Genomic DNA, 14678 nt, shown 5'->3' on the forward strand with positions numbered 1-14678 from the left:
GTTTTTGAACCTCTGGTTATTGACAGGAGCATGAATTCAAGAGGATTTGGAGATTTTCCTACATTGTTTACTTAAAGGACCACAGGTGCGGTGCTATCAGAGCTTCGTGGTCAATTTCTAGCCCTTTTCATAAATACGGTTACTGGCCAGATTTCTAAAACTTAAATTTGTCACCCAAAAAAGTAAAGTATAGGATTTACAAGTGTTTAATTTTTTGAGAAATTTTGAGAAAGGATCACGAGGGCAGCACACCAAAAAATAAGTGGAACTAGTTTTAATAATCTCTGAAAACTTTTAAGATTTATTTTGAAACCAACTTCCAAACAAGACAGAATAAAATCAATGCGTATGTATACTACACCGCTGAAGCAGCTTAAACTTGCCAAGGCGTCTTCAGAGCGTTCCCTTTGAACTCTTTCCTCGGAGCCTCAGGTGATCTTCCGCTGTCATGACAGCGGCCCTGCTGGAAAATCCCTCTTGGGTGTTTGCGCTGCCAGCGCGGGCCCGTCCTCAGCCCCGTCTCTGCACCAGCCCAGGCCCGGGTGCTGGGACGGTCGCGCTCACCCTGCGTCCCTGCCTCACCGCTTGCTGGATCGCTTCTGGGACTTCTCCGGGCTGCGCCGCTTCCCCGGCGGAGAATGACGGGCAGGGCCCCGAGCGTGGACCCTGTGCTTGTATGGGTGGGTTCTGTGCTTCTGCCGGCTTTCCTCCTTCTGGTCCTGGCTTTTCGCAGGTTCCTCACTGCCCTCTTTTTGTTCTTGGTCTTGCTCTTTCTGGGAGGGCAGCGTGTTCTTAATTGTGTTAATTAGAAATCTTTTATTTGTACCAACAAGAGGACACTTCATCCTGGGGGAAAAAACAACCACAAATCAAACACTGACTCCAAAGCTGAACCCTCCGATCGTGGCAAGTCCCAAAGAACTGCTTCCACAGAGTCGACTTTCTGAATTTGTTTAGCTTTCCTTGCATGCCACCTAGTGTAAACTCTGGGCACAGGGGGGAAATCCCAAGACACTTAGAATTCTGGACACAGACTGGCTGGACCTCATCTGAAGACTTTAACCCTTTCTTCCTTGTTGGGACTAACTTTCCCAACAGGTACCACAATGTTTATGTATAGGTGTTGACCACAACCCAAATTACCTGAGTCATTTAATAATATCTCCTTACACCATAAATGCCTGATTTGACTAGAATCTGCATTTTTAGTTACATTTATGGTGGCTTATTTTCAAATATCAAAGAAGAAGGATCAGTCCCTCCCTGAGGAACAAAAAAAGGATACCTTGCTGTATCTTGAATACTGGAGCTACGTGACCTACTCTAGAAATAAAAATATCTAAAGAATCTATTAAATGCAATAATCACCTTTTACCCTCCAAAAAACCTAAAGTTTCTATTTCAGGACCTTCTGTTTCAGAGTCTGTGCTCTGTCCCAGAGCGCTGTTCACACATCTACCCTCTGGGTGAATTTCTGTGCAGTGTACATTTCAGGGGCTCCCTGAGTCAAGTTCACCCAGGAGGAAGGATGTGACTGGTTAAATCGTTAATTTACATGTTTAGGTATATTTATATACTCAGTATTTGTTTTATTTTTTCAGGTGTAGTAAACCTTTCATTTTAGAAAAGAAAACCCCACAGGGATGAAAACCTGAATACTTCTCTTGGCCTTGAGCCAAGGAGGATGCTAATTGGTCCAAATCATGTTACTCAGGGTGGCTGGTAGTAAACAAAACTGAATGTAGTATTCTGTAATCTCCATCTTTGTATCAGACTTTGATTCAAGGAGAATCCCACACAAAACTCAAAAGCAACCCACCAGCAGCCCTACTGCAGTGATTTTCTCGTGGAAGAGACATGTAAGGGGTCACCAGCCAAGTGTCCCTGTTATGGAGGTCAGACCACCTCAGACAGTCAGAATGGCACTGAATCTGTTAGTAAAAGGAGGAGGAAAGGGGCTTCCCTGGTGGCGCAGTGGTTGAGAGTCCGCCTGCCGATGCAGGGGACACGGGTTCGTGCCCCGGTCCGGGAGGATCCCACATGCTGCGGAGCGGCTGGGCCCGTGAGCCATGGCCACTGAGCCTGCGCGTCCGGAGCCTGTGCTCCGCAACGGGAGAGGCCACAGCAGTGAGAGGCCCGCGTACCGCAAAAAAAAAAAAAAAAAGGAGGGAAAAAAAAGAAAAGAAAATGGCTCCTGCTGCGAATAAGCAGCTCTTGAGCCTGCATGGAGAGAAAGTACCCGCGAGGTCTCAAGTGGTGTGTGCGCCCACGTGCTGGTGTGTGCGCCCGCGGGCTGGTGTGTGCGCCCGCGTGCTGGTGTGTGCGCCCGCGTGCTGGTGTGTGCGCCCACGTGCTGGTGTGCTTAACGCTCAGGCTGGGAGGAGTGACGGAGAATGAGCGGCGGTGAGGAGACGGACTCAGGGAGAAAAGGACGCAGGGGGCAGCAGAAGCAGTGGGAACGCTGGGTGGGGACGGCACCGGAGGTTTGGTTTTCTTTTACTGCTGAAGTTCAGAAGCCACAGTGATGAGCAAAGAAGAAAGGCAACAACAGAGAGCAAAGAAAACCCACGGTTCTGCGTGTGAGGCTGGGGGAGGCCGAGCTTCCGGAAAAGCGCGCCAGCATGACGCTCCTCAGGGGCCCCAAGGCACAGCCACGTGTACCTCCCAGAGGGACAGGCTCAGGACACCTGTGCAGTTGGGAGGGATGGCCAGGCTCTGACCTCAGTGACTTTACAGGATCATCAGTGCATCCAGGCACTGAGTGGCTGACGACACCTGGACCACCGCATTGGCAAGCTCAGCAGAGGTTCAGAAGAGCACGACACACGCGTGTGTCACAGAGCGGCACAACTTCGCCAGCCTGCGGGAAGGGACTGCCCTTCAACGCGGAACGCGAAGAGCCCAGGTGCCCCTCTTTGCCAGCTGTGGCCAGGGCTTACTGTAGCAGCTAATCATGTTCATGAGCAACGGAGCACCGCTCTCTCTCGGATGGGGCGGACTAGAAACGGCTGGTGCAAAACAGCCAGCTACGGAAGAATTCTGGGGCCTTTTCAGTGCAGTGGGTCGTCAGCGCTGGTAAAACTGGTCAGTTCTTGTCTGGATTAAACAAAGAAAGAAGGCGATTACTGCCAGATGCGACAGTAACCCAAGATATTCAAACCTTTGGAAACTGCTGGCGCATTCAAGTGCATTTTGCCACCTTCCACGTGAGATCATCTCCAGCACCATGTGCTTGCCTGAGATGACAGAGCTCCTCCTGGGCTAGAGACCGGCAGGGTTCATGCTGTGAGTGGGGACCACGTCGGAGGAAGCACCCCTAGCTCCCCGCTGCTCGTGTAACCCGCCGACTCAACACAGGGACCAGAAGCTAGCGTGGAATGAGGTGGTGTTCTGGAACAAAGTCCACAAGAAAACCGGCCTTTACATCACTTTTTCACATCGAAGATGCGAGTTTTAATGCTGGTTGTGCCTAGTGTGTCCACCTTCAAGGTGAAAAGGCAAGCGTGGCTTGGAGAGAACTTGGTGTACTTGGGTGGGGGGAGGAGTGGGGAAGGAGGTGTGAAAGCGGCTCCCCCAGATCCGCCAGGACACATTTAGAAATGGCGACAGGTGCTCACCCGCGCTCCACTGATAAATGAGGCAGGACAACGAGATTGGGGGGCGGGGGGGGAGCAGTTGAGGGCAGATGTGAACGGACACGTGGCAAATGATTCCATATAAAGAAAGCATAAAATCTGCACTGAATGTATTCAAGCATAAGGAGAGTAACATCAATGCTGAACGTGAGGAAGTCCCTGGCAGAGAGCGGCTCTGGCCTATAACGTGGTCATTAATTTTGCGGAAGCTCACTGCCAGTTGTCCTCCGGCTACAAAGTCATACAACACAGTGTACACACGTGCTCTGGAATCATACTGTCTCTTAGGCCAGACCTTGGGCATGTTAAATAATCTCCCTGTTGTCTCTCATCTATTAAGTGGGGACAGTAGTGACTCTTTTAGGGGACCGGATGCCGATCAAAGGAGTGAGAATGTGCTCAGAACAATGCCTGACATGCAACCAGCACTTGGTAAAGGTTAGCTCAGTGCGCGGCCTACTCCTCCGACTCCATTCGCTCTGTGACGGTGGGCAAGTTACTTAATGCCTCTGTGCCTCGCTTTTCTATTTGCAAATGGAAGCAGTAGAAGTATCCACCTATTGCAAGGGTCTAATGAGATAATGCACAAAGCTCTTAGCACAGGGCCTGGCATATGGTAAATCTTCAATGAATGTTACCTATGGGGCTATGATTTCTTATGCATAATTCCAAAATTGGAAAACCAAGTTCTTCTTTTTTTTTTTTGTGGTACGTGGGCTTCTCATTGCAGTGGCTTCTCCTGTTGGGGAGCACGGGCTCTAAGCGCGCGGGCTTCAGTAGTTGTGGCACGAAGGCTCAGTAGCTGTGGCGTGCGGGCTCTAGAGCACTGGCTCAGCAGTTGTGGCACAGGGGCTTAGTTGCTCTGCAGCATGTGGGGATCTTCCCGGACCAGGGATCGAACCCGTGTCCCCTGCATTGGCAGGTGGATTCTTAACCACTGTGCCACCAGGGAAGTCCTCTCTGCTGATTTTTAATGGCTTTATTCTTTTTTTTTTTTTTGCGGTACGCGGGCCTCTCACTGTTGCGGCCTCTCCCATTGTGGAGCACAGGCTCCAGACACGCAGGCTCAGCAGCCACGGCTCACGGGCCCAGCCGCTCCGCGGCACGTGGGATCTTCCTAGACCAGGCCACGAACCCGTGTCCCCTGCGCCGGCAGATGGACTCTCAACCACTGCGCCACCAGGGAAGCCCCCAAGTTCTTTTTCTGATACGACAACTCGTTTGGCAACCAGACCTGGCCTAACCTGACGCTGGGCCCTTCTTTCTACTCTGTATCCCGTTTGAGGGAAGCGTTCCTATGCTTTGCTGAGGAAATGATCACGTGTTGAACAAGTACCACTAGGGTATTTGCTGTGCACGCTGTCTGGGCTATAGCACCTATCTAAAATGTGAAAATATCTAAATTTAGAAACATATCTGGATCCAGGGGCTTTAAACAAGGGATTGTGGACCCATATTATTACTCTTCACTCTCCCTTCATGAAAAAGAATATATATAGCACTCAAGTTAATACATCAGGGATTTTTCCGTGATGGAAACTCAAGACAGCTAAGTCTCAAGTCACCTGGGATAATAAGTTAATCAAGAACAGAGAAGAATGTCTGATGTTTCTCCATGAAAAAAATGATTAAAAAATGAAAAGAACCTGAGCCATCAGGAAGAAACGAATAAGATGTTTTACAGAAATGTTCATAAAAATGGTTACAACTTTAAAGTTTCGGTACTTCAGATGGTTAAACTTCTGTATCTGCAAGTTTCACCTTCCAGGATATCTCAATTCTCCATTGATATCAGAGTTAGTGGGCTACTGGGTAGTACCTCTCAGCTTATAATTTGCATTTCCTAATGGTCTATAGACTCTGTTTGTAGATGGTCCTCGGGTATAAATAACACTGGAGGCTGGAGTAAGTGGGTGATCTCGAAGGTCCTTCCACTTCTGAGTTTCTCCGCGCACGTTCTGTATGTTGGCCCTTCAGAAAGTGACCCTCCTCTCCTTTATCAAATTAGGAAATTATTTCATTGCTCTCTGTCTCCTTGTTTCTCAGCTCTCTTTTAGTGCCATGTTATTCTGTATTTGAGATGACACAATAAGCTAGCGTTAGATCCTCAGCCGCCCTAAAGCCTTCTTTATATCAGCATCAAGGCAAAAGCCTGAGCCCTGTGGCACGGGCACAGGCCTGGCTGCTGGGTGGGTCTGTACCGGCTTTGTCCCTGGCCACGCCCAAGGATGTGGGGTGGGGACCACAGGAGGCCACAGGATGGGCAGCTGCTTTCCTGTGGAACTCTGACCCCAGCTCTGTTGACTTTCTCATGCTGGCTAGTTATTTTTGTTTTGGGTTCATTTTTGATTTTAGAACGTTATACTAGCTCGTGTGGGAAGAGCCAGATTTAAGGTGCTAACAACGTAAATGGATATAAAACCCTAAAGAGAATGAGACTGGTTAAAACTGCTCTAGAAAGTACCCATGACAGCACCGTCAGACTCAGGAGCTGGCACCCTATCCACGTGAAACCTGACAAGTGAAGCGAGTCCCTTCGCTTTCAAAGCTGTGAGCCCAGAGGCTGAGATGAAGGGCTCCGCCCGCCACGGAGAGATTAAGACGGGCCGAGGCCAGGGCTCTACGCTTTTCAGTCTTCTTTCCCTTCTTCTCGAGTAGGTACACTGTGTAACACTGTGTAACTGTCATTTGCAAAAATGAGGCTCTTTCTCCCCACAGGTGTCATACTCGACTTATGAAAACCAGTAAATTATAAAACAAATCTAGAGAACAGAAGGGGAAAGATAAATGCAGTTTTTCTTTCTGATTTTCATACTTCTGTCTCTCTGCTGCTGAAGGACAGAGGTAGTAATAGCTGACATTCTGCAGACACAGACCTGCCACGTTTGTGTCTAAAGCAGTTTCATGCATGTGACCCCGCAAAGAGTGACACATGACCGCTCGCCAATAAGAACGACGACAGCGGTGTTGCTGACACTGACGAGCAGTTCCCTGTGCCCTTACGTTACCAACGCCTCACTTCGTCTCTCCACCGTCTCCCCTCTTACAGATGCACAAGAGGCACAGCACCTTATCCAGGCTCCCAAGCCGGAAGGATGTGGAGCTGGGATGGGAACCAGGGTCCGCCTTCCCAGCACCATTCCAGCTGGGAGAGAAGGAGCAGATGAGAGAAAGGCACCTGTGGAGTAAGCAGATGGCCCAGAGCAGGCAGGGAAGGAAACCGCAGGTGAAAAGCTGTCAGCACGCTGGCCGCCGGGGCTGCTCCGTTTGGGACAGACTCCTAGAAGCAGATCTAAGTCGGCTAAGAGCGCTGGCCATGCAGGAGCCCAGGTGAGTCCGACACAGACAAGAACAAAGGCACCAAACTCCCTGCACACACGTGACTTGGAGATTCGTGAAGTACATCAGGCTGTGGGAAACGATGGTTCCTCTTCTTCTGTTTAGGGAAATAGAGCCTTGGGATCGTGGAAGCCGGGTTCAGTGCATTGCACCCCGATTCATTCCTTTATTCTACGGCCAGAGCCCTTTCCACGCCAGCAAACGGCATTTTATCTTCCATTCTGCACATTGCTTTGCATGATCACGGATGTACGTCGAAAGTAACAGCCACAGGAAGAAGCACAACTACACTTCCAACACTCCAAGGAACCAGGTAATACTTTTGATCTGACACTGTGGTTGGTTACAGCTCATCTTGTTTAACACGCCACGATCACCGTAGCCACCCACAGCGCCACGGGTGATACTTTGGCAATCAAATGCCTTAGCCATCTGAGAAGGTCTTTTATAGTGTTTTAATCCCCACAGCGACACTGTTAATCCTTAATTACACTGCACACAACAGGCCTGAGGCCTGAGGCAGGTTTTCAGTATGCTCCGTCTCCACCACTACACCCAAAAGTAATGAAAAACCATTGACATACGTGTACATATATATCTGCAGTATTTATTTTCAAACATCTGAGAATCTTTCATATGTAAGGCACTATGCTAGGTCCTGCAGCAAAAATAAATACCAGGCTACCTGTCTGATGCTCTTTAGGAGACGGCCAGGAGGAACAGAAGGTGTGACCAGGCGAGGGTCAGAGGCGGGGGTGTGAGTAGCGGGGCCCTGGGATGGACAGGGCACGATCCCTGGCCCCCTGCTCCCTCTGTAGGACAGGTCATTTCTGTAGCCCTGTAAGCCAACGAGAGCTCATTCAGGGCTCCCTGATCCACTTTCATAAGCAGACAGGAAGGGGATGTGAACGTGGGAAGCAGGGGCAGGACACACAGCGCTGTGTGCTGACAGTAACCACAGAGGGAGGCTCTAGACAAGAAGGATCCGTGCTGGTCCCATCAGCAGTTAACCAGGACTTAGCAAACCTCTTTGGGCTCCACGTTCTTTAACTGGAAAGTAAAGGCTCTGGATCTCCGCGGCCCTGAAATACTGCCGGGAGCCTCACCCACGAGTCAGGCTGAAACTCGAGCCCTCCCTGCCTTCCCCGCTGGTTCCAGCATGTGGTCTGGTGCTCAGCTGCAGGCCTGTCCACGTGCACCTGTGCGTGAGCAACTTCAGGGCCGGCATTTTGTGTGAGGCTTCTGTACCTGTACCTGTGCCTGGCCCCTTAATACCCCGACTGGTACTGAGCGAATCTTCAAACGAATAAAAACACCACGTGCCTCAGTGGAGACTGGGGCAATGATCTGCTTCCCAGTAATCAAAAGCTGATTACGTAAAATGGAAGGAAATGTAGGTGGTGCTCCCCCTTACCACCAGATTGACCCCAAGCCAAACAGAAGAGCACCCAAAACGCCACTCCCCTTAAAACAACTGGGTAAGGAAAACTGAAAAATCATGTTCTCTCAAATTCAATCTTTGGAAGTTTTGGTACCAAAACATACGCCTACTCCAACGTCTAAGGCTGAAATCATACAGGCAGTGGACTCAGGCATTATACTGGGCAAAGGTCAGCTGAAGTGGACGTGACCAGAATAAAAGCAGCTTTGTAGACAAGGAAGCTGAGCAAATTTCTGAAATTTGTGCTTATAAATTCCTTTATGTTGACTGAAAGGAAGTCACGTGGGCCAATATTTCAGCTTCTCTGAGGCTTCTGTCAAGAACAGCTTCTCAAGAGATTCTTTTGCTGAAATACATCCAAGGAAGTATATAGCACCAAATGGTTTCTTTCTTTACACTACAGAAAACGGCATCCCGGTTGCATTTCCTTTAGTTCAGTAATCTCTTTCTGGCAACGGCTCAGCTACCTCACTTAAGATCTCTCTCATGCGGTATCCAAGAGGAGGAAATAATGTCACTCACTCTAGTTCAGTGTCAAATTTTAAAGCCAATGTGAAGATCTTTGAGATGCTTAGAAACGCAGACCATCGCCCGCTAGTAACTGACCGATTGTCTGTTCCTTTGGGGTATCTGTCCACTTGACAGGGATGGGTCTTGGGACTCCTGTGGCTGGCCACCTGGCCACCTGTCTGCTCCTGGGAGGAGTGTGGGAATGCTCCCAGTTCTGCAGAGCAGGTTGGTATCATTCTTTTTAATAAATAGGGATTAGCATAGTGTTTTTCACATTGGTGTGCACTTTAGAATCACCTGGGTATCTTTTTAAAACCCCGAAGCTCAGGCCATACCCCTAACTAATAATCTTTGATGGTGGGAAACAGATACTTGTATTTTTGGAAGCTCCTAAGATGGTTTCAAATGTGCAGGTAAATTTGGAAACCACTGGATTAGTGGTTAAAAGTTTTATTCACACACACACACACACACACACACACACACACTTCTTTAAACAGATGTAGAACCAGGTGTTCCCCTGGAATGAGCAGGATGGGAAAGGCGTTCTTTGTCCCAGCACCGTGGGCAGAAGCAAGTCATGGGTTTCCTTGGACCAGACCTCCCTTCACAGCCCGTCCCTGTTAGGTGTGCTGGACCAAAAGCTGCCTCAAGGAAAAGTTCTGCGAGACTGAGCTGCAAGGTGACCTAGCTGGGTATTCAGATGTAAGTGAGCCGTCACTTCAAAGAAAACAACTCGCGGTATTCACGGCTGAGATAAAACTGAAGCTTGCAAACGAAAGAAAATTAGACTTCTGGGAAACAGTGACCTTGACAGTTTCCCAACGCTTAAACGACTTTTCTGATGAGATCAGTGGTGATGTTAACAAATGTGTTTTTAAAATATTATATAATGAAAGGTGTCAACATTTGGGGGAGCTTCATAACTCAGCGAACCAATATCCAGATGACCAGTTCCTGATATTACAGAACCATGCATGAGTGGAAGATCCAGCAGAAGTGCAAGGTGGACCAAGGGATTTTACTGTAACAGCATATGAAAAGTCCACATTATTAAAAAGAATGTGAAGAAACTACCACTTGCTGAGGTTACTTGCAAGTACTGATGCAGTATAAAAGAATACCACAAATTTCTGAAAATACTGTTGAAGTACTTCTTCCTTTTCCAAATACGTATCTGTGTGAAATCAGAGTCTCTTCATAGACTTCAACCAAAATAACATATTACAGCAGATTGACTGCAGAGGCAGATAGGAAAATCCAGGTGTCTTTGATAAGCCAGACATTGAAGAGGTTCGCAAAAATATTAAACAGTGCCACTCTACTGAATAGGTAAATTTTTGCAAACATAGCTATTTTTATAAAAAGATATATTATCTACACATGTAACATGTTTATTATTTTTAAAATAAATCAATAAATACTTTAAAATTGCTCGGTTTTAATTTCTAATACAGTAAATACTGATAGATACAACCCATGTAAAAAAGTTCTGTGGGGTCCTCGGTAATTTTCAAGAGTGTAAAGGATCCTAAAGACCCAGAAGTTTGAGAAGCACTGTTACGAGAGTTGAAAAAAAATAGCAGTGTCAACAGGAATGCTCGCTTGTCTTGTCACCTCATGGGAGAGTGTGCGTTTCCCATCCTGTTCTCCCAGGATCCACCTCTTATAAATCTGGAGTCATCTTACTTTGTCTGCCAGTTTTTACTCTCTTTTCAACATCCTTCTCCTGCCCTTCTTGGGAAGAGGCTGCTAGTTGCCCCCCAATATCCGTTCTTCCTTTCTTCTGTAGTAAAAGAACCTCAGATTTTATCTGCCACACGACTGACTGAGAAAAAAAGACCGAGCTCCTGGCCTTGTAGCTGGTGTAGACATGAGACTAAATTCTGGCCAATGGGGTCCATGTAGAAATGGCACAGACGACTCCTGGGAAGTGTGCTTGAAGGGGGTGGGGGCATGCCTCTTCCTCTTCTTCGTTAACTAAAGTGTGGAAAAGAATCACACCCTTTGGTTGGGAGATTTGGAAAACTGGAAGGAGCCCGGGTCCTCCAGAACACTGGAACAGCCAATCGAACTGATATGATGCCCAGAGAGGAGGTCAGTCAGTACCCGACAGATCTCAAGCTGGCCTGTGCATATGGCAACTCTCCTCAGGAAAAGCAGAGCTGATGCTGACAGACTAGTTCTTTGACCCTCAGAAAGTTCTGCCGAGCCAGTAAGTGGCACTGAGGTTGTCAGGATAAATGACTTCCATCAGGAGAGCTGCCTAGTAACAAGTGATCCCCTTCGACATTCCTCATCTGGCGAGAACCCTGACTGATATTTTCTCATCCACTTGTCAAGTCATCTGAATTTATGATGTAGCTTTAGGCTGATTCTTTCACAAAAGGTATTAAAATGGACCAATGACTACTGTCAGTCCGGTCGAGGTCCTGCCTTACACCAAAACCCAAAGCAGCCTGCCCCTACCAAAGTTTGCACGAATCTAATTCGTGTTAGTAGGGGCACCTTATCTCTCCTCTCTTAAGGACAGAGGGCTGGAAAGAAGATAAGAGAAGTAAGAAATAACATGTATTGGTGAAGATGTGAAGAAAATGGGACACTTGTGCACTGTTGGTGGGAATGTAAATTGGTGCAGCCACTACGGAAAGCAGTATGGAGCTTCCTCAAAAAATTAAAAAATAGAACTACCGTATGATCCAGCAATTCTGCTTCTGGGTATTTATCTGAAGAAAAAGAAAACACTAACTCAAAAAGATATCTGCACCCACGTGTTCATTGCAGCTTCATATACAACAGCCAAGATACGGAAACAAGCTAAGTGTCCACGGATGGGTGAATGGATAAAGTGTGGTATACACATACAACGGAATACTATTCAGGCATAAAAAAGAATGAAATCTTGCCATGTGTGGCAACATGGATGGACCTTGAGGACGTTACGCTAAGTGAAGTAAGTCCAACAGAGAAGGACAGATACCGTATGATCTCACTTATATGTGGAGTCCTAAAAAAAAAAAAAAAAATCAAGCTCATAGGTAACAGAGAGCAGATTGGTGGTCGCCAGAGGCAGGGTAGGGGAGTCAAGGGGTCAAAAGGTAAAAAGAAAAAAGCCAACCACATAGGTGGTTATATACACCAAGTCAGGAGATCCGATGAATCAACGATTAACTGGAGCAATCAACCATTTAAATCTATGCTCCTCCTTAGTTAGTTCCAACTAGAAAAAAAAAGGATATGCTCATTCTTGTAAATACAACTTCTAATTTTTTTTTTTTTGGTATGCGGGTCTCTCACTGCCGTGCCCTCTCCCGCCGCGGAGCACAGGCTCCGGACACGCAGGCTCAGCGGCCATGGCTCACGGGCCCAGCCGCTCTGCGGCATGTGGGATCTTCCCAGACCGGGGCACGAACCCGTGTCCCCTGCATCGGCAGGCGGACTCTCAACCACTGAGCCACCAGGGAAGCCCACAACTTCTAATTTTTAAGGAATTATAATTCTGTCACTGACAAATAAGATTTGTAACTGCAATTTAAAAATAGCAATGTCATATCTAAAAATCTTGTGGGATATTTAAAAATATGGCATTTAAATTTATATATGAAAAAAACTGTATTTGAGGAAAAATTCATAGAAATGGTAGAAAACGTTGACCATTCAATGAGTATCCTTTGTCTGAAATTGGCATTGAAACTGATATTCACTCCACCTGGCCTGGTACATCTGGAACACTTATTTATTTTAGTCCAGACCAGTTAGATGGCCCTTTATATGGCAATAAAAAATCCAAACAAACGAAAAAAGAAGCTAAGAGCAGATTTAACTAACATTTAGTAATTGACTGCTCCATGCCGGGAACTATGCTGAGTGTTTCTACATACATTATCTCACCAAATTTTTACCGTATCCTAGGAGGTCGCTATTTCACTGAAATCTAAAATGATTACAAATGTTACACAAAGATTGACTCACATTGGATCATTTCATCTTATTATACCACTGCATCCATAAATACATCAGAATGAACTTCTAAAAGATAATAGCTTTTAAAAAATAAAATAACAGGGCTTCCCTGGTGGCGCAGTGGTTGAGAGTCTGCCTGCCGATGCAGGGGATACGGGTTCGTGCCCCAGTCCGGGAAGATCCCACATGCCGCGGAGCAGCTGGGCCCGTGAGCCATGGCCGCTGAGCCTGCGCGTCCAGAGCCCGTGCTCCACGACGGGAGAGGCCACAACGGTGAGAGGCCCGCGTACCGCAAAATAAATAAATAAATAAATAAAAATAACAACAGCAATCCTATTATCACACCTAAAAAAAAAATCAACATCAATTCCTTAATATCATCAAATAGCCTTGTTTCAATTAGTTTGGATAAGGATCCAAACAAGGTATACAGGTAGATGTGTCCCAAATCTATTAAGTCATAGGATACTCCTCCTCCTTTTCTCCTTGCAATTCATTTGTTAAAGAAACTGGTTTGTTTGTCCTGTAGAATTCCCCACAGTTTTGTAATTTTATCTCTATAATATCATTTAGTATGTTCCTCTGACCTCTATTTCCTGCAAACTAGTAGTTCTAACTAGAGACTTGATCAGATTCACGTTCAAGTTCTTTACAAGGATGTCTCATAAGTGGCGGTACCCTCTTCCCATTGCATCTTCTTGTGGTATAAAGATTGATGGATGAGTCCAAGTGTCGTCAGCCTGACCCACTCATCAGAAAGTTCCCCATCAGCTTCTCATCTGATAGATTTAGCAACCGGTGATGATCTTTGCCTAGATCCAGTGTATCATTAGGGATTGTAGAATAACGACATTCTTTTTATTTTTAAATCAGGTTTACTGAGGTATAGTTTATACAAACCAAAATTTCTCCTTTTAAGTAAATAGTGTGATGAGTTTTTTTGTGTGTGTGTGTGTGATGAGTTTTGACAAATGTGTGTAGTCATGTGATCATCACAACAGTCAAGATGTAGAGCATTCCCAGCACCCAGAAAAGTTCTGCAGGAAATTCAGTCCTTCAGCCCCTACCTCCTGGCAACCGATGGGTTTTCTGTCCCTGTGGTTTTGGCTTTTCTAGAATGTCACATAAATGGAATCTTATAATGTGTAATGTTTTGAGTCTGGCTTCTTTCATGAGCAAAATGCTTCTGAGATTCATCCATGCAGTGTGTATCAGTAGTTCTGTTCCTTTTCGTCATTGATGAGTGTGGAATGTATGGAAGTTACAACTGTGTATCCACTCATCAGCTGATGGTCATTTGGGTTGTTTCCAGTTTTGAGCTATCATGAATAAAACTGCTGTGGACATTACTGGACAGATTTCCATGTGGGCTTACATTGTCAGCTCTCTGATAGGTGGTTAGAAGAAGAATTCTGTATGGTGAGTGCATATGTATAAGAAACTACCAGTTGTTTTTCAAAGTGGCTGTATGATTTTACATTTCCACCAACAATATGTGAGCATTCTCGTTGTTCCAAATCCTCCTCTTTATTTGGTGCTGTCAGTCTTTCTTTTATTTTGGCCAATCTAGTGCATGTGTAGTGAATAAGTAACTGTGGTTTTAATTTGCATTTTCCTGATAACTAATGATTTGAGTATCCTTTCAAATGCTTATTGGCCAATTTGATATCATTTTTGGTGAAGTGTTTGTTCAAATCTTTTGTCCATTTTTAAATTAGATAGTTTGTCTTGTAATTGAGTTGTTATTCAAGTGATGATAATCTTACTCTATAGTCCTACATTTAACAGTT

At 46.2% G+C, this 14678-nt stretch overlaps 1 protein-coding gene across 1 annotated transcript in view; it reads right to left on the reverse strand.

The window, feature by feature from the left end:
- Positions 1 to 259: 259 nt before the first annotated feature.
- The window catches only part of LOC117197432 (protein POLR1D-like), a 41665-nt gene continuing 27246 nt past the window's right edge, over positions 260 to 14678 (reverse strand). The window contains exon 3 of the mRNA XM_033409334.2: positions 260 to 846. Within this exon, the coding sequence (XP_033265225.1) occupies positions 579 to 846 (268 nt within the window). The 3' untranslated portion in view covers positions 260 to 578. The remainder of the gene's footprint in view (positions 847 to 14678) is intronic.

Source organism: Orcinus orca, chromosome 18 (assembly GCF_937001465.1).
Source record: "Orcinus orca chromosome 18, mOrcOrc1.1, whole genome shotgun sequence".
In the NCBI taxonomy this organism is placed as follows: domain Eukaryota; kingdom Metazoa; phylum Chordata; class Mammalia; order Artiodactyla; family Delphinidae; genus Orcinus; species Orcinus orca.